Source organism: Nicotiana attenuata, unplaced genomic scaffold (assembly GCF_001879085.1).
Source record: "Nicotiana attenuata strain UT unplaced genomic scaffold, NIATTr2, whole genome shotgun sequence".
NCBI lineage: Eukaryota > Viridiplantae > Streptophyta > Magnoliopsida > Solanales > Solanaceae > Nicotiana > Nicotiana attenuata.
Window position 1 is genome coordinate 32,902 of NW_017675103.1, and position 23,444 is coordinate 56,345.

The 23,444-nt window shown below is 38.2% G+C and overlaps 1 protein-coding gene across 1 annotated transcript; it reads left to right on the forward strand.

The window, feature by feature from the left end:
- The first annotated feature begins 8,671 nt into the window (after positions 1–8,671).
- LOC109219658 (serine/threonine-protein kinase Nek6-like) lies at positions 8,672–15,380 on the forward strand. The gene is made up of 14 exons (XM_019384130.1): positions 8,672–9,100; positions 9,198–9,296; positions 9,761–9,827; positions 11,768–11,833; positions 11,955–12,001; positions 12,507–12,552; positions 12,656–12,736; positions 12,816–12,858; positions 12,940–12,989; positions 13,292–13,373; positions 13,457–13,506; positions 13,643–13,716; positions 13,844–13,895; positions 13,974–15,380. The coding sequence occupies exons 2-14, from the start codon at positions 9,199–9,201 to the stop codon at positions 15,114–15,116; spliced, it is 1,899 nt and encodes a 632-aa protein (XP_019239675.1). The 5' UTR covers positions 8,672–9,100; position 9,198; the 3' UTR covers positions 15,117–15,380.
- Positions 15,381–23,444: the final 8,064 nt, after the last annotated feature.

The window sequence follows — 23,444 nt, forward strand, 5'->3', positions numbered from 1 at the left end:
TGGTAATGATTCTTTATGGTACAAGTCGGTGCATCTTTTTCAGGTTGACGGCTTTTTCAGGTCGACATGATAATACACATAACGCATATTGGTGATGCGTTACGTTTCGCGTGGTAATGATTCTTTACAATACAAGTCGGTGGAGCTTTTTCAGGTCGATAGCTTTTTCACATAATGCATATTGGTGATGCGCTATGTTTAACATACAAGTTCGTGCAGTTTAGTTCGTTTTAAGTTAAACCAACATTCCAGTATTCAAAAACCATTTCAAGAACCTGTCACAATCCAATTTTTCCTATAGGCCGTGATGGCGCCCAACGTTACCGCTAGGCAAGCCAACAGTGAACTAACCATGTGATCTTTTCTTTTAGGAATTTGAAACAGTTGATTTTTAATTATTCAATAATCAAGAAGTGAAAAAGTTAATAACATGAGAAAGTAAACAATTTTAAAAGCAAATGGGATGAAGTAATTACTCTAAAATCAACAAGTGTCTACTAGCATAATCTCCAAGACCTGGTGTCACAAGTGTATGAGCTACTAGTAGAATATATAAAAGAATGTTGCACTACTGTTTGAAGTGAAATAGACAAAAAATAAAAGCAAAAGAAAGACTTCGGTGCCGCAGAAACGGGCTTGGAAGGCAGCTCACCGCTAAGTCTCGTGGAATCAAGAGTGCGCGCTGGGATGATAACCAGATGCACCTGCCTCAGATCCTGCACGGGTAGTGCAGACGTGTAGCGTGAGTACATAAACAACATGTACCCAGTAAGTATCTAGTCTAACCTCAAAGAAGTAGTGACGAAGGGTCGACTTCGACGTTTACTATGGGCTAACAATAAAATACCGAAATTTTACTTAAGCATAGGCTACATAAATGAAGCTGAAAACTCAATAACAAGATATAAATAACAACTCTTTCACTAATAATAAATCCCAAACCAATTTTCATCATTTAACAATTTAAACTGTAGAGCCAATGAAACATTATTAAATATAATTGGGCTCTAAGTATTATTACGCACGAATTATGTCGAGGTCGTACGACCCGATCCAAAATACAAATATATAAAATGTGCACCGCCAAGGGTCGAACGGGACGAACCATAGATGCATCTATTCTACTACCGAGGTGTTCAGAGCGCTCCACAAGAAGAGAGGATACATTATAAACAACCGATTAAAAGATTATTAAGAGGTTAATATTTAAAGAAACACCAAATTCTTATTAACGGTCAAGTAATCCGTCCAAAACTCAAGTAAATGAAATTCGACCTTTTACAATTCCTTCATCAAGTTCCAATACGATTTAAGCACTTAAATTAACAAGTAGGGTGCAAACATTGCAAGTATAACATGATTTGGGTCCTAAACTACCCGGACATAAGTATAATTAGTTATTACGAACGGACTCTCGTCACCTCGTGCGTACGTAGCCTCCACAAATAGAATCACATATTAATTCAATTCACCTATGGGGTTAATTTCCTCTTACAAGGTTAGAAAAGAGACTTACCTCATCTCAAAGCTTACTTTCCGGTCCACAATTGTGCTTTAAACCCTCAACTCGGTGCTAATGTTATATAAAATAATCAATACATGTTTAAAAGTTCATATCCTAACTATTAAAGTGATTTCCCAACCCTAATTGAAGAATTCCTAAAATTACCCCCGGACACACATGCCCGGATTCTGGAAATTTTTGAAGAAAGTTGTTACCCATAACCTCACGAATTCAAATATATGATTTTCACTAAATTCCATAACCATTTCATGGTCAAATCCCATTTTTATCGAAAACCTAGGTTTTTTCATCTAAACCCATGATTTCACAAATTTTACATGTTAAATCTACCCATAATCTATGTATTTAACTCACATTGTGTAGAAATTATTTACCTCAAAGTGTTAGGTGAAAACCCCTCTCTAAGAACTCCAAAATCGTCCAAGGAATGCAATAAATAAGCTCAAAAATGGCTTAAGCCCGTCTTAAAACAACCTCACTGCCCCAGCGATTTCCGCTTCAGCGGACCTGGGGCTGCATCTGTGGCGTCGCACCTGCGACGCCCGTGGCGCACCTGCGGTTCCTGGGCTACCCTTTCTGCAACTCCTTGCTCGCTTCTGCGAGCTCGCACCTGCGACTGGCCCTCCGCAGGTGCGATTGCACCAGAAGCTGAAAGCTTCAGCTGATGCTCCCAAGTCCAAACTTGGTCCGAGCCTCGTTCGATTAACACCTGGTGCTCCTGGGGCCCCCGGGGCCTCGCCCGAAAATACCAACAAGTTTGGAATCAAAACGGACTCACTCGCACCCTCAAAACGTATAAAACATCAACAAAACTAAGAATTACACCCAAAACCAAATTGAATCAACTTAATAACTTCAAGTTCTTCAAACTTACTCCGAATGTGCCGAAACATACTTAAACTACTCGGAATGACACCGAATTTTGCATGCAAGTCTTAAAACACCATACGGAACTGTTCCTAGACTCGGAATCCCAATTGGACCTCGATAACACCAAATTCTACTTCAAACAAAATTTAAAGAACTTTAAAACCTTCAAAGAGCCAACTTTCACTATTAGGCGCCGAAATGCTCCCGGGTCATCCAAAACCCGTTCCGAACATAGGCCCAAGTAATCATCATACGAACCTATTGGAACCATCAAATCCCGATTCCGAGGTCGTCTACTCAAAAAGTTGACCAAAGTCAAACTTAGCCCTTTTTGCCAACCTTAAGGAACCAAGTGTTCCGATTTTAACCCGACCCCTTCCAAATCCCGAACTAACCATCTCCGCAAGTCATAAAATAGTAAAAGCACATACGAGGAGTCTTATTTAGGGGAACGGAATTCTAAAAAGAAAAATGACCGGTTGGGTCGTTATAGAACCATTACAACATCCATTTCAGAAATGCCACTAACATTTAATAAGTGGTGTAGGAAGATGCAAAAAGGTAAAGGTAGTTCAACAGATCCACATGGAACACGTCATAACACAATAGATCCCTACCTTGAAAAAAACATGCTAGGTTGCTATACTAATTTGGTTGATGACAAGTGGTATTATGTTCTACGTCCCTTGGAAAATAAGCCTATCAATATACACACTGATCTCAAAGTTGCAGGGCACATTACTGAGGGGGAAGTGCATTCTACAAAGCCTGAAGGTATGCGAATTTGGGATGAAAAACTACAATGGATTCCCCTTTACTCAAAAAGGTGTGATTATGAAGTACTATGCCATTGGCATAGGCTAGTTGTACCACAAACACTGTTTGCAACCTTCCAAACAAACACACATAAAGATAAACCAGAAGTGATTCGGCATTTGATGAAGAAGATTTTAGTGATGGAAAAGGCACTAGCCGTTCATCATGCACTGGATGATCTTAACTACCTATAAGGAATGGAGGATCAGTATTGGAATTTATTAGAAAATGAAAAATTGCATAGAGACATTGATTATTTTGTAATTCCAATAGTTGTCGAGTGGGAGGGACTACCTAAGTTTCTACCGCAGACGTTGGACATAGGAGTCCCAAATTTTTATAGAAATCAAGTAAGTGGTCTTATTGATGATTGCGAGGAAATACGAGAAATGTGTGTCAACTAGGGCTTAGATTATGATGCCCTCGGTCCAGACGGATGCGTACAAGATGTTGACAAAGAAAATGAAGACAATGACAATGAAATAGTGTCAGACAATGACGATAATGGTGAATGAAAATTGTTATTTATTTCTTGAAGTTATTTTTAATTATTGTGTTGAATATTCAATACTAAATGTTAATTAGTTTTAAGCCTATTGGAAACTTAATTTTATTTCATAAATATTGCAAACAACACCATTACAGACATTTAGTACAACAAAAATGCTGCAACAAAACACTAATATTATCCTTGAAAATTGGGCACATTGGATGAACTGCCACCGGGAGCTGAATTATCACCGCTTCCCAAACCAACTGAAGAACATTTACAAGGATCGCGTCCTGTTTTTGAACATACACCACATTTACTCGCATAAACGGTATCACCAACACTCATTTGGTTCCATATCCGCGTTCTTTTTTTCACTTGATGTTGACACACATAATCCTTCTTACACACAATTTTAAATGGTTCTGATGGCCAATAAAGCTCAGCACCCGCTGGTTGAAAGTGGCCACTATAGGCGTTTACGTATGCAGCAACACTATATTCTTTATCAACGTACCTCGTCGCTGCTAAACCTATATGTTGAAAGCACTTCATTGAATGTGAGCATGGCAAGTGATAGATCGACCATTTCCCACACGAACATAATCTTCTGGATTCATTGATGGTGTGGGTATTACTATCACGATTTTGATGCAGACCAGTGCAAACTTCAAAAATATTTTGCTCGTTGCAATACTGCAAAAATGTATGCCACTGTGCTCGCTTCCTATACTTCTCAAATCATTTCATCGGCTGTGGCATAAATTCAACACCCCTTTCCATAAATGACGATGCACTTCTGGATCTTTCAACAAACCTCTCTGCCATCTGCTTGAATGACATCCGCACCATGGCAGTGACAGGCAATCCACGGGCAGACTTCAACAATCCGTTGAAAGACTGACACGTTTGTAGTCAAAATTCCCCATCTTCTACCACCATCTTTATGCAAAGTCCACTTGTCAAGCTCATGTCACATCAACCAACGATAAGCTTCTGGGTCTTCCTGCCTAATCAATTCCATTCGCCTCCTAAATTTACACTCTTGATGATCTATTGCAGCCATCCACATTAAATCATGTAAGCTCTTGTTCGGATGAGCCCTCTAGAAGTTGGCCTTCAAGTGCCTAACACAGTAACGGTGGTAGGTATACGGTTCCTGCCATGCATCCAAATTCTGTACAGAACTTAAAATACCACCATGCCGGTCAGATATTAGAAAAATACCTTAACACTGTCTGACAACGTGCTCCTTCAAGTGATTCAAAAACAATGTCCAAGTCGCTTGGCTTTCATTCGCACAAATAGCAAATGAGAGGGGAAATATGCTTCCATTAGCATCTACTGCAACGGCGATCAACAACTTAATATCATACTTTCCATAGACATGAGTGTCGTCTATGGATATTACCGGCCGACAATGCACAAAACCACCAATGGCTGATTTAAATGCCCAGAACACATATCTGAATATGAATTCTAGTATTTCTGGACTTCGCTCCTCATGCTTCCATTCAACAAAAGTCCCGGGGTTAAAGTGTTGCAAAGCAGCCATGTAGCTGGGTAGAGTGGCAAATGACTTATCCCAGTTACCGTAAACAATCTCAAACGCACGTTTACGCCCGAGAAATGCCTTTGTTTTGGTAATGGTACAACCATATACTTGGTGGACAGATGTTATACACTCTTTAATCTTATATCTTATGGAAGATTCAATGTGTGGAATCAAGACCAGAGAATTCAAGTCAACATTCAAGTTAAAATGATTCCCACTGAATGTGTACATATCACAAGTGTGGGTGCCAATGTATTTCCCTACAATCCACATATTTATTTTCAACTTTCTTGCACGTAACATCCATCTACAACCTTGAAACCATCTACGACAAATAACCTTATATACTTCAAGAGATGACTCGTGAACCTCGATCTCACGACACTCTTTTATGCTATACATTCGCACCGCCCTGCTAAGGCGCGCTTTAGCAGCTAAAAGCATATTCTTTGACAGCATCATTGGTCTAGATTCATCCCACATTGCTGTCCGAATGTCATCAAGATCCCTTGTGAGGGCATCCACATTTGGCATACTGGGAAACTGTCAAGGTAAGGAATCGCCCTTGAATGAAAGAGCACATGGGACTCGTACACTCTAGGTCTAACGGGAGGTGGAGTCTGCGTATATGGAGAATGCTCATTGATGGCATCATGCTCCCTCGGCAAATCAGGTTGCTCATTCTCATTGTCATCAGCAAAGCGCGTTTCCTCATCATGAAAGGGAGTATCATCACCAGACTCATCAGCATTGTTGTCATAATCACTATCATCTTTCTGACTCTACGTATATGCCAGATCCTGATTAAATATATCGTCTTCGGGCAATTGAATAAGGACATGATCTTCAATTTGCTTGTTTTCACTGCACAACCAATAAAATAATGAGTTTCTCAAATTCGTCACAATATTATATATTAACTTTATCTCTTAACTTACAGTTCATAATCTGTTGATATCCCATGATGCACATTATCGAGTTGTTGATGATCCAAAATACCAAAATTGGGCATATTCCAATTGTTTGTTGGTTCATAACTTATAAAATTTATAAATGGCCGGTACTCCCTTTGGAATATATGAGTGTTAGTATGAATATGATCCATAAATACTAACACAAAGGAAAATTAAAATTTACCACTCGGCGTGTGAATTATGTAAACTTAGGGAGAAATTATGTCATCGCTCCTCATTCGCCCGTGGAGATAAGTTTAGATCAGGACAAACTCTTTCAAACGGGACCTGTTCGGATAAAACTGCTCCAAAAAAAAAAACCACCCGATGATTGAGGGTTATCCCTATTTTGCGGAACCTTAATATTGCGAACGTCTTCAGACTTGACGTACATTTTTAGTATTTTTATCACAAGAAGTTCCCGGTGTTCATCCGGAGTCCTCAAAAAATCTTTAAGAATTTCATCGTTTTCGATGTTAAACTCGGCATAACAAGCAACCCCTTGCGGAGTAAGAGAATATGGACATCTTCCGGTTACTTTAATATTAATCGAACGTTTTCTCACACTCATTGTTTTGCATAACAACGATACCAATCTATCGTACTCCATTGTAAGTGGCAACTTAACAATATACTGTGGAGAACAACTATAGCGTACTGAGTTATTCTCCACGACAACCTCAACCCCCCCCCTCCCAATATAATGCAACCCTAAATGTTTGCTCTTCATACATCACGGCTCAATGCAGTAAAAGTAAGTAAACAAATATTTCGGAAAGAGTAAAGGAAAATAAAAATGATGCAGAAGACTGACTTTTCCTGAATAGATTTTTGAAGAAAGCATGAAGCTCTTTAAATAAGCAAAAAACTGGTGCGGGGGTACAATATGGTGCATTAATGAAAAGCGCTATATATTAAGCGCAATATGTCTGTGCGCTATACCCACCAATTATTGTGGGTCAGTCAATTAAGAAGTATACGCGTGCGTTATACCTTAACGGACAAACGTGTCATGACGGTATAGCGCATGCAACCAATTCAAATTGCTCCTTCGGATCACTAAGTAAAATCTTGACTCACACATACCGCGGTGTTCTGTTTTCACGGGAACTTCTCCTTTTTGGTTAACAACCTATGTTGGGAAAGCTAGGACATGAAGTACATTCCCCCATCAAAGGGAGTAACGAAAAATCCTGTGAAAAACACGATCGCCTGCCAGTGGAAGATTTTCTGCGTTCAGTCAATCTACGCAGAGTGCACCGGCACAGCAGAATTCGAAGCTGCTCGGCGTACCACTATTCTAAATATAGTAAGGCGGAGAACTGTTGTTCAGTGGAGCGCCGGAGTGCGGAGGTTGTTCCCATCGATCAAATAGTACTAGTTAGGTAGATAGAGGTGTTTAGGATAGGAAGAGGGCTAAGCTGACACAGAATCAATCATATTTATGTCGACGCATTTGAAATGTTCTTTAACTTCTTTTCTTTATTGCTTTTGCTCTCCACCTTAGGAATTCAGTTCCCCGCATTCCTTCCTTTCCAAAAAAAGAAAATTAGTTTGGGAGCAAGTCTCCCATTGCTTTCGCAAACCAGTGGGGACAACCCCCCCGGCATTAAGTGTTCCGCTGCTTAAGAAAGTATGTGAGAGGATCGATGTTGAGCAAAGTTTCGTTCGAGCTGAATTACATCCACCCTCTCACGGCCGAAGGCTCCGCAACACGTTGGAGAGCCCTTTTTTTTTTCCAGTTCCTGTACGTGGAATGATTTCCAGTGAGTAAAGTAGTCTGGGGGAAAGATAAGCCCAAAGAAAAGAAGCGAGGCTCGCTGAACTATCGATTAACGTCCTTCAAAGAAAAGAGCGTATTCTATTCCTTGCATGAAAAGTTTGATCCAGGGTCCCTGACGCCCCGAGTCAAATGGAATTGAAAAGGACGCGAGCCGGGCCGAGTCTCGATTCAGAAAGATGAAGGGCACCAAGTTAGGATTCCTAGGAGAAGAGAAGCCTGGAGTTGGAGGAGGCTGAATAGAAGAGATTCCTTCGGGACAGACTCCATTCCGAATGCCAATAAGACCACTTCCTCAATCCTGATCATACTGGAGCATTTTTTCCATTGGTGGATGAAGTCATGTCTGAGTTCTAACATTCTAGGGAATCTGTGCTTTGCTTTGTCAATGTCACTTTCAATATGCTTCACACATACAAGTTTGATTGCTTTTTGGATTTTAAAAAAGAAAAAAAAAAAACTTTGCTGACAATTACACAATAGCTTCCATGGACCTACAAAAAAAGTATTTGTTCGAGAAACCGCACTCATGCCTCTCCCGCATCAAGTTGACCGCCCCTATGTAGTGATTCTATCAATCATGTACGTAGGTAGGACCCAACCCATACGTTATACATAAATTGATAATTAGTTGCTTTTTCCACCTATTTTTGTGTTTTGAGTAAAAAAATCACACTTTAATTCTAGACTCGGAAAATGATGAGAAATGGAGAGGAGTTTCCTCTGAGTTTATTGTTGATTAATCTCAGAGATGGCTTAGAATTTGCTTCATTTAGACCTGTTTTCCGTGCGGTGTGCGCATTTACTTCCCATTAATTAAACAAATATATATTTGTATTTGGAATCCAATGCGGCATTAATTAATGTTGCCTTCCTAAATCTTAGCCCCTACTACAGATCCTCCTTCTTGGGCCCCCCTCTCTCTCACACACACACACACACAACAGACTTACAGCAAGTAGTTGCAGTTGCAGCACTTGACATCATTCTACCACTTTACCTTTATCCCAATTCATTTCAAGTCCCATACTTAAACAATCGCAAATACCCAACTTCCAAAATCTTTGTTTTTGCTGGAGTAAAGTAAAGATTTGCCTAAGTTTTGAGTTGGGTGAGTTCAAGAACCAGTTCAATAACAATTGACATAAAATTGAATCTTTAACTGCTTTTTTTACTGAACAGTGTAATGTCTGTGTTTTTTATGGCAGAATGGAGACTCGGATTGATGATTATGAAGTGATAGAACAGTTGGAAAGAAGAGCTTTTGGAACTGCATTTCTTGTTCTCCATCGAACTGATAAGAAGAAGTAAGCAAATAGTACTAAATTTGTTTTCCTTATATTACTTGTTTTTGTCTGAAAGAGGATTTTTTGGTTAACTTCCAGTTATATATTCTAGTTTTCCAGCTGTTTCAGCTTTAGTTTGAGAAATCTAGCTAAATTATTCTGTATTAGCAATTTTGGGAATTTATTGAAAACTTTTAGAAGCTAGTTTGATGTTTGGTTATTTGTTCATAATAGAAACTGAGGAATTCAAAATGCAGTATGCTTGAGAAAGAATAGAATATTAAATGATTCTATTCCTTATGTGAAGTTGAATGGCACAGTAGAGCTGAACATGTTGTTTATTAACATCCAAGTTATTGACTTTTGTATTGTATTATAGAAAGATTATTGTGACTTATAAGTCTGTCAAAAATTGCTTACATTGGCGTAAAGAGAAGTAATGTAATTCCAATCTTATGCAGTTCTGATTTTCCTTTTCCTTGTAGGTATGTTCTGAAGAAAATACCATTAGCAAAACAGACAGAAAAGTCCAAGCGTGCTGCAAATCGGGAGGTCATTTCAAGTGCTTCTCTGAATTTTCTTGTCTCAAAAAAAAAAAGTAGTATTATGATTAATTGGGAACCAATAATATTTGGGTCATTATTCTTTGAAGTTGTTGAACTTTAAGTTGGTTAGTCACAAACTTTAGCCACCAATGAGATGGGGGGGTGTGCCATATCTAATTATCTATGACATAATATGGTGGTTCACATCAGCAATATAGTGCCCGATTAGATTGGCTTATTTTAAGTGCTTTTAAGCCAAAATACCTTTTAAGCTATTTTGTAGTGTTTGGATAGAGTAAAAAAATGCTTTAAGCCCTTATTTTTAAGCTAAAATGACAAAAACAAGCCAAAAGCTAGAATTCCTAACTTATGGCTTAAAAGCTATTTTGACTTAAAAGCCACTTAAAATAAGCCCATCCAAACGGGCTCATAGTCTTAGTTTGTCTAGTTGACTAGCTTTCCTTATAGTTTCGTTAGCGAGCTACATTGTATGAGGTGTTCTGTCATAAGGAATTTGACATACTGATTGTTATTGATGTACATCTTATTAAGAAAGCTACATCTTTTGCCATTTTCTTAAGAGCCTATTGGTACTGAAATTCAATGGTTGGATATTTGTATTCACATTTCTTACAATCAACCCCACTAATGTCCTCTCCAGCCATCCATTATGTGATTCCTCAAGCTAATTTGTTTTCTACTCCAGTTGCTTCTAACATGAGATGATGTTATGCAAACAATAGCAGTTTATTTGCATGTCAGTCTTCTATTTGAATTGGTCTTCTTGTCTAAATATCCCGGATCGTCATTCTCATAGCACATCATGCTTCCTTTGCTATTAACATTTTGCTGACCTACTGTTGTCGTACATTTGGAGGGGTGGTATTCCATGCAAAACTTTCTTTCTTCGAGAAGTTTTGCTTAATAGTTGAATCATGGGATAAAAACATGAATAAGTTGGAGAGTGGACATCATATGACTTCTATTATCGGAAACCTATAAAACCTATAAATGGTAGAGTAGACGTGAAACACCACATGTTCTCCGCATGAGGGCCAGTTTGCACCTGATGAGCAATATAGGTCCCAAGTGTATTAACAAAAGGATAGGGTTCGAAGGACAAATCTTTTGGAGGATGAGCTACATTATAAGTAAAGTAGAACATTTTGCTCTAGAAGTAAAGATGGAAAATTCATGCTTGTAGATGGAGAAGAAAAGATGAGAACTAGTGTGAGATATCTATGTGGGACCAATCCAAACCAAAATCTTAGATTGAAGCTATCACAGTTGACCTTAAAAAAACAGAAACTTCTTATATTGTAATTGTAAACTCTCGCTTATCTGTAGAGCTCATAGCGGATGGCTAAAAACTCTATTTATTTTTACCATGTTAACCGAATTTCAAACTTCATATGATATGAGTGCCGACCTTTAAAGCACTTTGCACCTAAGATTTTCCCTACATGAATAACCTTAATCTCTAGAAGCGGATAATGTGGACACAAAGTAGTATACATATCTCTACCAAATATTTACTTTGACGAATAGGCAGTACGGACTATGGACACTCGTCGTTCGGTTGGGAAACAAGTTATCCCAGGATTAATTATCCCTGGATTAGTTATCCCGGGATTGTTATCCCACCCTCCCATAGGGATAATAATAACACTACAATCCCGGGATAACTAATCTTGGGATTAGTTGTACCGCGATTTTATCCCAACCAAACGTGGGATAAACTCATCTCAAATTTAATCCTGGGATTAATTGTCCCTCGTACCAAACGAGCCCTTAGTTACTTCAGTCTTACTTTTGAATCCAAGCACATTTAAATACAAAATCTTCAGCTCATCTTATAATTTGTTATATCAAAAGTTTAACTTGGTGGCATGATATGCTTGGAAATATTCTTCTATCTGAAGATAGACAGCTATTTTTCTGTTTCAGATGAATTTGATAGCTAAATTAAGCCATCCATATATTTTGGAGTACAAAGATGCTTGGATGGACAAGGTATCATATTATCCAGTTTTGTGGTTATAGGATCTGAAAGTGCAACAAGTATCCTCTCTTAGGAGCAATTATTTCTACTTAAGCTCCGCTCAAGAAAAGCTTGACTGTCTTTTTCTTTCAGGGGAGCTGTATATGCATCGTTACCAATTATTGTGAAGATGGAGACATGTGAGTGGTTATCCCTGATTTTGCTAACCTTTTTAGATGTGTACCCCGTCCTCTCGTACAATATAGTTAGCCTGTATTTGGAGAGGTGACCTTTCCCAAGCATTTGTGGCTGCTTCCAGCCTCCGCTGTAAGCATTTTCAGGTATCTGGAGAATGAAAGACAGGCTTCATAAGTACTCCCTCCATACCAAGAAGAATGGAGGGATCAGAGTATGAGGAGGCAACACATCTAATTCTTGTGCGAATTACATATTTTAAAATAAATTGTACATATTTAGGAATTACAGAAATGTACTTATATTTACAGATTTTAAAGTAAATACATTCTTAAAATGCTGACAAATTTGCCTTCAAAGAATTAACGGTTTGACTTTCCAAATAGTAATGGTGCCATTAAAATAGGATACAAGGAGTAATGAAGTTGAAAACAACAGATGAATAGGATGATATAGAGTTTCTTTTTGGTGTAATCTAAGTACGGTGGCAATTTTTTTTCCGGTTTTCAGGGCAGAGATCATAAGGAAGTCTAGAGGAGCACTTTTTCCTGAAGAGGTAGTTAGATGCAATTTCAATACCTATGAAGCTTCTCTGCGCCTTCCTGGTAGCTTAAAACATAGCATGTGTTTGTTTTGTTGTGTTTTCCGTTCCTATGTAGAAACTCTGCAAATGGCTGACTCAGCTATTATTAGCTTTGGAGCATCTGCATTCCAACCGCGTTCATCATAGAGACCTTAAGGTAAAGACATGCTGTAATTACTGAAATAGAAAAAGCTTTCTTAGTAACATGTCTTAACATTGGACTACTTTGCATTCAGTTAGGTAACATATTCATCACAAAGGACAATGACATCCGGTTAGGTAAGAATGCCAGACCAAGTGCTTGATTGGGGTGTCTTTTCTCCTTTACTACCCATAATTAAATTCACTTCATTTTCACAGGTGGTTTTGGATTAGCAAAATTGATAGATGCAGAAGGCTTTGCTTCCTCGGTATGAGTTTCTGTAGTGAAAAAATGCACCTTCTTACTTATGGGCAACCAACTATTATTACCTAAACAAACGATTCAATATAAAATCTATTTAGCAAGAGAGAAATTCGCTCTCCCTTGACCACTGAGAAAACCAATTAGTTGCTTTTTTTCAGTTACAGAAATCATCTTGTAAGGTAAACATATTATAAAGCGCTCACGCCATCCCACCAAGCTTAGTGCATTTGAGAAAAACATGCTGAGTTGTACATCTAATCCTTAATTTGCGAACAAATTTGATGCAATTTCCTTGGCTGAAAACAGGGTGCTGGCACTTCAAGCAACTTGTGCCCTGAGCTCCTTGCTGGTATACCCTATGGCTACAAATCTGATATATGGTCGCTTGGTAAGAAAGTTGACGAAGTAATGTATTTCCTGCTCTTTGCATCATGTCCCTAAAACAGGAATAACATTTTAACGTGATTCTAGGATGCTGCATGTTTGAGATGGCCGCACATCAACCTCCATTTAGAGCTCCTGTTAGTTGATCTTTCTGCTATCTGAACTTTGTAAACAGTACTTTGAAAAATTATCCTTATTACTGAAAAACAAAAAAAGACATTCTTTATCATGATATTTTCTATATGATGTGCTGACGATATATGGATTCAACAGGACAAGACTGGACTTATCAACAAAATAAACCGGGGTTCTTTGTCACCACTTCCGATTATATACTCCTCCACCTTGTAAGTATCTTTTGTTTCTGTACCAACCTTAACAAGTGTTTCTTATTTCCTACTAGCATTGCAACTTCTCATCACGCCACAAATAAAACAAATCAGTCAATTGAAAAAACAGATTTAATGCTTGCAGGAAACAGATAATAAAGAGCATGCTAAGGAAAAATTCAGAACACAGACCTACGGTGAGTGCAAGCGGCATGTGTTCAAATGTTATTAAATAGAGATTCATCATTCATCCTGATATCTTTTTTACCTCATAGGCTGCCGAGTTGTTAAGGCATCAACATTTGCAACCATACCTCCTCTTATGTCACAACCCTTCATCCGCGTTTCTTCCAGTGAACTCCCCAAGCAGCACAAAAGAGAAAGCAAGACCATCACCTGGAAAATCTAGCAGTCCTAAAGATAGCAGAGACAGACAGTTGAAGCTAAAAGAGAAGAGACCTGTCCTTTACTTTGATGAAAGTGATAACATAATGCCGAGGAACTTATCAGACAATTATAGTACGTTCAAAGCCAAACTTGAGACTAAGAGAGTTGATCCAACAAGCTACTCAGTTAGGATCTCTCAAGATAGTGAGGATTGTAAAAGTGGGGAGACGAGTGAGGCAGCTGTTTGCTATGGAGATGATCAAACCGAGAGACTCTTGCAAATGGGAAGTACGACTACACCAAACTCTTCCAGTTCAAGGGTAAAAACATGGTCCGAGGAACTAGAGCATGCTTCTCCTGAGCATGTTAAACAATTTGAAGAGTGTGATAGGGAGAGTTGTGAAACAAAAGACCTTGAGGTGTTGAGCAGTCCAGCACACAATGAGGAAGCTGAGACAAATGTAGTGGAAGGTATCTCCGGAAAGCCTAGCGGAATGACATTGTCTAGTGAAAGCTGCAGCATTAAAACATGGTGCTTTGATGAAGAAAGCACTTCATCAAATTCGCAGCCGGCAAAACCAGATTCCGTGGCAGAACCAAGGTGCTATGCCACTGATACTGAAAATGGTAGTGAGAGTAGAGAAGTTTCTATTGACTGCATGTCAACTGAAAGCAATGGTTCACTTGTACATAAAGATGAGCTAGAAAAGAAAGCGACGATGGTTAATGACACGAAACAGGCTAAGAAAGATGCTCTTCAAGCACTGGATGATAAGGTTTCACAGCTCAAGTCACTAGCCGCATTAGCTAGTAACGAGCGCAAAGATGATTGGGGGAATTCCACTCAACAAAGAGCTGAAGCTTTGGAGTCTCTTTTGGAGGTTTGTGCACGACTACTTAAGCAGGAAAAGATCGATGAGCTTGCAGGTGTGCTGAAACCATTTGGGGATGAAGGAATGTCGTCTAGAGAGACAGCAATCTGGTTGACAAAAAGCCTCATGACTGCGCAAAAGTTGGCCAAGGGATCGTGATGTTACACAGAAGCTCTCCCTTAACGGTAATATCAATGTTCGAAAGTGATTTGTGTTAGGATGTGTTTCTTTCGTTTTTTTTTCCCCAACTAAATGATTGGACTTAAGGAAATATACATGGATAGTTGTAAATCAGCAAGTGTTGTTGGACAAAATTTTTATGTTGGACAAAATTATTACTAGAGACTCGATGTTTCTTTGTTATTTACCACACCCTGGTACTGTTTGGTTTTACACTATTAATGAACTAGAGGGTTCATAGGAGCTCAAAAAGTACGCACAGATCTTATTGCATGTGGAACAGAGAAAGTTCATAGGTTTCTTCAGCTTCTAAGATATGCTTTGTGTTTGTAGTTGTCTTATTTGTTATAGCAATTTATTTATAATATTGGACGGAGACGGGCTTAGACAAATAACAACTACACTTCAATCCCAAACAATTCCGCTCAGCTATACTAATTTTTTTCTCTCTAAAAAAGTTGTCGTGGGAGCAAAAGACGTGAGGAAAAAGTTGTTGGCCCCGAATTCGATCTCTGTAAATAGGGACCTTGATTTTGACATTGAATTTTTAGCCCCTCTCTAAATAGGGACCTCTGTAAACCATCGCCAAGCTCAAGAGGATAGTCTTGACAGATACTGGTGAAATGGAAAAAGCTGTAACATATGAGTACTATGAAAGTTCAATCTTGAATAGGTTTCGACTAATTCTCATTATAAGTCTTACTATTACCAAAAATGTATAATAATTTATTCAAAAGCTCTTTCCAGAAATTTTCTTCAGCAATTAAATTGGAATATCATGAACGTAAGGTTGATAATAATGTCGAGTAATATAATTGGTATCGAAGATCACATGGATAAAATCTCTCTTAATTTTCTTTTGTTTTTCTTTAATAACAAAAATCGTTTCGTTTAATTGGGGTTAGATTTAATAGCGAGATGAGTAAGCTTCGCTAATGAAACATATTCCCCTCAGCTGGTAGGTTGAGAGTGTTAAGTTTAGAATTTTAATAATGATCAATAACTCTAAAGAAGCTTTGACTAATGATATATTCTTGTATGCAGATTCTGGTGAGCAACAGTATTGCTAAAAGGAAAGAAGATCTACTCAACGGTTATGTATCTTGAACCTTGCTTTACATGAAAAGTAAATCAATTAGCCTAAGAAGAATGAAAACCAATCAATCAGCATTGTCCAAGATCATCAAGTACGCAAGAATGGGAAGAGAGCAAATCACGACCAACGATCAAAATCCAGAAGATTCTGCAGAAGCTCAACCCAAGATTGGAATGATGGAAGCAATCCACCAAGATTATCTCAAATCAAGGAAAAATGAAGGAAGCAATTGGTAAGAAATAAAGATGAATCTAGCTACCATTTCAAGCTGGATTCATGAGGCTACCCTTGGGTCTTTCGCTTAGATGCATATGCCTCACAAGTAAAGGACTCCTAAAATTGATGCAATACAATCCCAGAAGAAAAGGAAGCAGAAGACTCATAAAGCTATAAAGGAAAAAGTAGAAGAACATTAAAAGACACGCAACTACAAATCTGTTTCTAAGCCTTTCTAGTTCTTAGTACAAACATTATATTCTTGAGTCTACAAGTGTCACAAAAGATAGAAAGAGTTAGAACACAAACGAGAGTTGTGTCAACATCGCAAAAATCACTATTGTTGTATATCGTTGGTGGTGAACGTACTAAAATCATCACTGTTGTAAACATTTATCTAAGATCTAAGGGAACCCTTGTGACCCAAGGGAACTGGACGTAGGTANTTTTACTACGTACTACTACTCACCTCCCCCTACCCCCCCCCCCCCCCCGTACTTTCAATTGGTATCCGAGCAAGGCTCACAAATTTTGCTTAACAGCTAGTGAGGAAAAGATCATGGGATCAAACACAGTCGTTAGAGCGCTATTTCAAGAAGGAACTTATCAGGTATGACCTCCGTATTTCAATGGCCAGCACTTTTCTCACTGGAAAGTACGTATGGAAACATACACTATGTCATATGACATTAAAGTTTGGCGCGTGATCAAAAAGGAAATCTTCTAATTCCACCAAAGAAAGATGAAAATGGTCAAGTCATAGTATCATCTGATCCTCTGAATTTAGATGACTATACTGAAGAACAATCGGCCGTTATAACAGTGAATGCTAAAGCAAAAAATCTGATGTACAATGCTAGCAGTGGAGAAGAATATGAGAAGATATCCAGCTGTGAAACTGTAAAGGAAATGTGGGATAAATTAGAGGTCACATACGAAGGAACCAACAAAGTGAAAGAAACAAGGATTAATCTCCTAGTTCGAGATTAGGAATTATTTCAATCCTTGGAGACTTAAAATCATTTGGGAGACCAATTAAAAGCGGAGAACAAGTCAGAAAAATTCTAAGAAGTCTTCCTACAATTTGGCTACCCAAAGTCATTACTTTGGAATGTCAGGATCTTGACAAAATATCGTATGATGAACTTAGAGGTGATCTAATTGCTTTTGAGAAAACACACTTAGACAGGCAGATTCAACAAGAAAAGAAGAAGACAGTTGCATTCAAAGCAACTGTGGCTGAACCAGAAAATGGAGAGGAAGAGGAAGGAGGAGAGCAGGATGAAAACATAGCTATGCTCTCTTAAGTTGTAACAAGTATGATGAGGAAAAATAGAAATAGCAGGAGAGGTAAATCAAACTTCAGAAAAGGAAGGACGAATAATGATAATGATAAAAATGATGGAAGATGCTATGAATGTGGAAAACATGGACACATTCAAGCTGAATGCCCTAAACTAAAGAAGAAACTCAGTAGGAACTTTCAAAAGAAGAAGTCCTTTGGAGCTTGGAGTGATGAAGAAGAATCTGACCATGAAGAAATTGCAAATATGTGTTTCATGGCTATAAAAGAAGATAGCAATGAGGACTCAGGTGAACTTGGACTAATGGCAGACGAAGGAACAGGTGAGGAAGAGGACTTAGGCGAACTTGGTCTTATGGCAGACGAAGGAACCAGTGAGGTACGTCTTCCTACATGTCCTAATTGTTATGAACTCCAAGAATTTATTGATATTGCTCTTGCAGATATTGAGAGAGTTCTAAATGAACTCAAAAGAAATCAAAAGAGAAAATAAAGACTGGGCTTCGAAGTTGGAAGTATGTGAAATTGAGCAAGATATGCTTCAAGATGAAGTTAATGAACTTCAACTTCAACTGAATGGATTGCGATCCACCAGTCATAGTTCTGTTAAATCAAATCAGATTACTCCTCATACATCTTTGACTAGAACTAGAAATCCTATTGCGTGCTCTTATTGTTGCAAAAATGGTCACAACACTAACCAATGCAGGAGTAGAATCAGAGCAGAAAGAGGCTCTGAAAATCCCAATAACCCTTCTTGCTTTTATTGCGGAAAACTTGGCCACACTTCTAACTATTGCAGGTTCAAGAACAACAGGAGATGGGTTTGGCGGCCTACATCTTCTAATCAAGCAAATACTCAGAGCTCTAACCATTCAGGACCCAAGCAGGCTTGGGTACCTAAAAACAAGTAATCCTTTTTTGCAGGAACACCACAAGAAGAATCGAAAAGGAAAATTATATCTTGAGAGTGCGTGTTCTAGACATATGACTGGTGACTAAAAAATATTCAACACGGTCACCAAACTAGATGGAGGAACAGTTACCTTTAGAGATAAATCAAAAGAAAATGTAATTGGAGTTGGAAGGGTTCCTCTCAGCTCAACATGTGATGTAGACGAAATATACCTTGTTGATGAACTTGGTTACAATCTTCTCAGTATCAGTCAACTATGTAACAATGAATACGATGTTCGTTTCAAAAAAACATGGTTGATTAATTGAAGATGACTCAGGTAAAGTTATTCTCTCTGGAAATAGGGACAGAAATGTCTATACTATTAGTAACTTAGATAGTTTTGGTAATCAAATCTGTCTAGCTTCTATAATTGATGACCCTTGGGTATGGCATAGAAAACTTGGTCAAGCCAGCAAGCATACTATTCATAAACTTTCCAAAAATGATCTTGTCATTGGTCTTCCAAAACTAGATTTTTCAAAAGATCAAATTTGTGATGCATGTCAACTAGGAAAACAAACCAGATCCTATTTTAAAGTCAAAAGCATTGTTTCTACTACAAAGCCCCTTCAACTACTGCACATGGATCTTTTTGGGCCTACTAGAACTGCTAGCATAGGTGGTAGAAAGCATGCATTCGTTATAGTGGATGATTTTTCTCGATTCACCTGGGTTATTTTTCTAAGTCACAAGGATGAGGCATTAAGAAACTTTGAAGTCTTTTGCAAGAAAGAGCAGCGGGAAAAAGGTTACTATATTTCCTCCATAAGAAGTGATCATGGAGGAGAATTTGAAAACAAATCATTTGAGAACTTTTGCAATGATCAAGGGATCTCTCACAACTTTACATCTCCAAGATCGCCACAACAAAATGGAGTGGTGGAACGTAAAAACTCAACCTTGCAAGATATGGCAAGAACCATGATTGTGAAAAATTCTCTTCCACACCACTTCTACGCAGAAGCTGTAAGCACAGCATGTCACATCATCAACAGATGCCTAATTCGACCTATACTCAAGAAGACTCCATATAAAATATGGAGAGGAAAAAGACCAAACATCAGTTATTTCCATCCTTTTGGCTGCATATGCTTTATACACAATAATGGAAAAGACAATCTTGGTAAGTTTAATCTCAAAAGCGATGAAGGTATTTTTCTTGGATACTCTCCCTCTAGTAGAGCATATAGAGTTTTTAACAAGCGTACTTTATCCATTAAAGAATCTATACATGTTGTTTTGTGGATACTAACCCTCACATGAAGAATGATCAACTTCCTGAAGATGAGGAAATTTCCATAGTTCCAAAGTCTATCAATACAGGTGAAATCATTCCTGGAGAAATGGCTGATTAGCAAGATCAGTCGACTAACAGTCTTGCAGAAAATTAGGAGTCTTCTACAATTGATCCAACAAATTCTGTTGAAAAGGAGCCAGCATTAGTTGTCCCAAATGAATGGAAAAGTTAGCCTGGATATCCACATAAGTATATCATTAGAGATCCTCAGGAGGGAATGAAAACTAGAAGATCACTAAAGCAGACATCGAATATTGCTCCCATATCTCAGTTTGAACCAAAAAAGGTGGACGAGGCACTTGGGGACAAAAGCTGGATAACTGCAATAAAGGAAGAACTTGATCAATTTGAGAAAAATAAGGTATGGGAACTCATCCCTAAGCCACCAAATGCATCCATTGTTGGAACAAAATGGGTATTCAGAAATAAGTTGAATGAATCTGGACAAGTCGTGCGAAATAAAGCCAGACTAATCGCACAAGGTTATTCACAACAAGAGGGAATTGATTACGAGGAGACCTTCGCCCCTGTTGCCATGTTAGAATCAATTCGCATTCTATTAGCCTATGTTGTTCATAAATGTTTCAGACTATTTCAGATAGATGTGAAAAGTGCTTTCTTAAATGGACTCATCTTTGAGGAAGTCTTTGTTAAGCAACCTCCAGGATTTATAAATGAATCCTTTCCAAATCATGTCTATAAATTGTCCAAAGCACTGTACGGCCTAAAGCAAGCTCCTAGAGCTTGGTATGAAAGGCTAAGTTCATTTTTGGTCGAACATGGATTCGACAGAGGTAATACTGATACCACTCTTTTTATCAAACGATCATTTCTAGGTAATTTAATTGTACAAATCTATGTATATGATATTATTTTTGGCAGTACTAACCCTGTTTTGTGCAAGGATTTTTCAAACATCATGAAAGGAGAATTTAAAATGAGTATGATGGGAGAACTAACTTTCTTCCCTGGACTTCAAATCAAGCAAGTACAGAAAGGGATCTTTATTAGTCAAACAAAATACACGAAAGAACTTATCAAAAAGTTTGGTATGTCTAATGCAAAGGCCATAGGAACACCTATGAGTCCATCAAATACTTTGGATGAAGACAAAGACGGTAAGAGTATTGATGAAATAATGTATCGAGGTATGATTGGCTCTTTACTCTATCTTACAGCTAGTCGACTAGATATTATGTTTAGCGTTTGCAAATGTGCTAGATACCAGTCAGCTCCTAAAAAATATCACTTGATTGTTGTTAAACGTATTATCAGATATTTGATAGGGACATTCGACTATGGTTTATGGTATGAAAGTTTAGAAAGTTTTGATCTCAAAGGCTTTTCAGATGCAGATTTTGCAGGAGATAAAATTGATAGAAAAAGCAGAAGTGGAACGTGCCAATTACTTGGAAAATCTCTTACATCCTGGCACAATAAGAAACAAAGTTGTGTGGCTCTATCTACCACAGAAGTGGAATATTTGGCAGTAGGCAACGGCTATACACAAGTACTATGGATCATGCATCAACTGTTAGATTATGATTTATGTCTTAACTATGTTCCTATTATTGTGATAATACCAGTGCTATTTGTTTATCAAAAAATTTTGTGCATCATTCTAGGGCTAAGCATATTGAGATTAAGCATCATTTTATACGTGATCATATTTTTCAAGGAGATATTGTGTCAAAATTTGTAAATACTCAAAATCAGTTAGCGGATATTTTTACAAAACTTTTACTTGAAGAAAGATTTTGTTTCCTTTGGAACAAAGTTGGTATCTGTACAATTCCCTCATAACTGAGTTTAATACTTTCCATAGTTGTTTTAGTTTATTTCCATATATCTGGTAATTTTTCCCCCAAAAATCTCTTAAGTACTTGATTAGTCTATACGTGCATTTATTATGAACTGACGGCGGGTTTTGCAGAAGGCAACTTTTCAGTTGCCTTTCATACGTCTCTCCGAGAATCGAGGCGACCTCTCTAATCCTTTTTTAACTCCTTTTCCCTCAATTATATCTCCCATTCTCTCAAAAAAACCAAACTCCTATCTCTCTTTTTTCTTTTACTCATGGTTAAAACCAAACCCTCTCCTTCCTCCTCTATACCCAGAAGAAGCCATCGGTTCAAGAAAATCAAAGATGACCCTGTTGATATAGAATCCTCCGAAGGCACAAATCATCTTCTGACATAAGAAGATTCGAGTGACTCTCAAGAAGACATCCCCATCTCCCAAAAGAGGGCAGGAAAACGGCCGATGGAGTCCATCCCAAACAATCATCTCAGAAAAGGGGAAAAACTCAAAGTGTAGAGTTTGGTCCTGAAGACAAGATGAATTTCTATGGCCCTGAAGAGAAGGATAGTTTGTTGCCTTCAAAGCAAAGTCGATTGCTTTTGGCCGCACTGTAAGTTTAAAGTCTATGCAAAACTCTCACTATGATGTTCTGTCTATTTTCGAAACTCAGAAACTTGTCTCTCTATTTGCTACTGTTGGTGATACTGTCTATGAACAGCATGTGCATATGTTTTATGCAAATATGTTTGTAAATGATAAAGACGATCTAGAATCCATGGTTTAGGAACTCGTATTATCCTTGATTCTTATCAGTTTGAGAAACTCTTTGCTACAAAGTTTGTTGGGTACAATTTTTTTGTGCAGCATTCCTGGCCAAAAAATTTTGAAGTATCTTTTGAAGAGGACAAGAGTGTATTGTCTGAAAACCCCCCTGATATAGGACCAAAGAACTTGAAATTTGAACATCGTGTTCTAACCCATATTATTGCAACCACTTTGCTACCCCGTACTGGTTCATTGAGTACTCTGTCTCTCAGAGATGTATTTGTTCTGTATTGTTTGGTATATGGTAAAACTATCAACTGGTTTGCCTGGGTATGTTAGTACATGCTTGAAAGTATCAGGGATGTTTCATCTTCTATGAGCAGCCTGCCCTATGGTTTACTAATCTCTTACATCTTGAAAATCATGAAAGTAGATCTATCACTCTATGCTCCTAAAACTATCTCCAGCACCTATGACAAGACTGCCTTTGCCATGATAGGGTATACCTTGATTGAGGGAACTTGGCTTAAGAAAGACAAAGCACCAGAGTTTATCCCTACTCAGAGCAGTGGGGGGATCAAATCTGAAGCCAACAAATCCTCTTCCACAGACCAGCTAATGTTGATGCAGCAAAACATTGCAGGTATCAAGGAATTACTAACCTCTATGCAGTAGCAGGTGGACAAGATCAGGGAAGTAACCAAGGAAGCTGGAGCAGACGTGGCTAAGCTAAGGATCACTCTCCAAGCCACAAGGAGGCAAGGAATCAGGGCCATGCAGGATGTCACTGAGAAGCTAACCAAAGTTATCAAAGATATTGATGCCTCTTATGAAAGCTTCTGCACTAAAGTGATCAACACCCTGAAGTACTT

What these genes read in the sequence shown, in the direction of transcription:
- LOC109219658 (XM_019384130.1), top strand. Translation starts at nt 9,199, where the DNA reads ATGGAGACTCGGATTGATGATTATGAAGTGATAGAACAGTTGGAAAGA. An exon ending in AAGATGCTTGGATGGACAAG is followed by an intron (nt 11,834 to 11,954) that starts GTATCATATTAT and finishes TTTTTCTTTCAG; the next exon opens with GGGAGCTGTATATGCATCGT. An exon ending in CAGAAGGCTTTGCTTCCTCG is followed by an intron (nt 12,990 to 13,291) that starts GTATGAGTTTCT and finishes GGCTGAAAACAG; the next exon opens with GGTGCTGGCACTTCAAGCAA.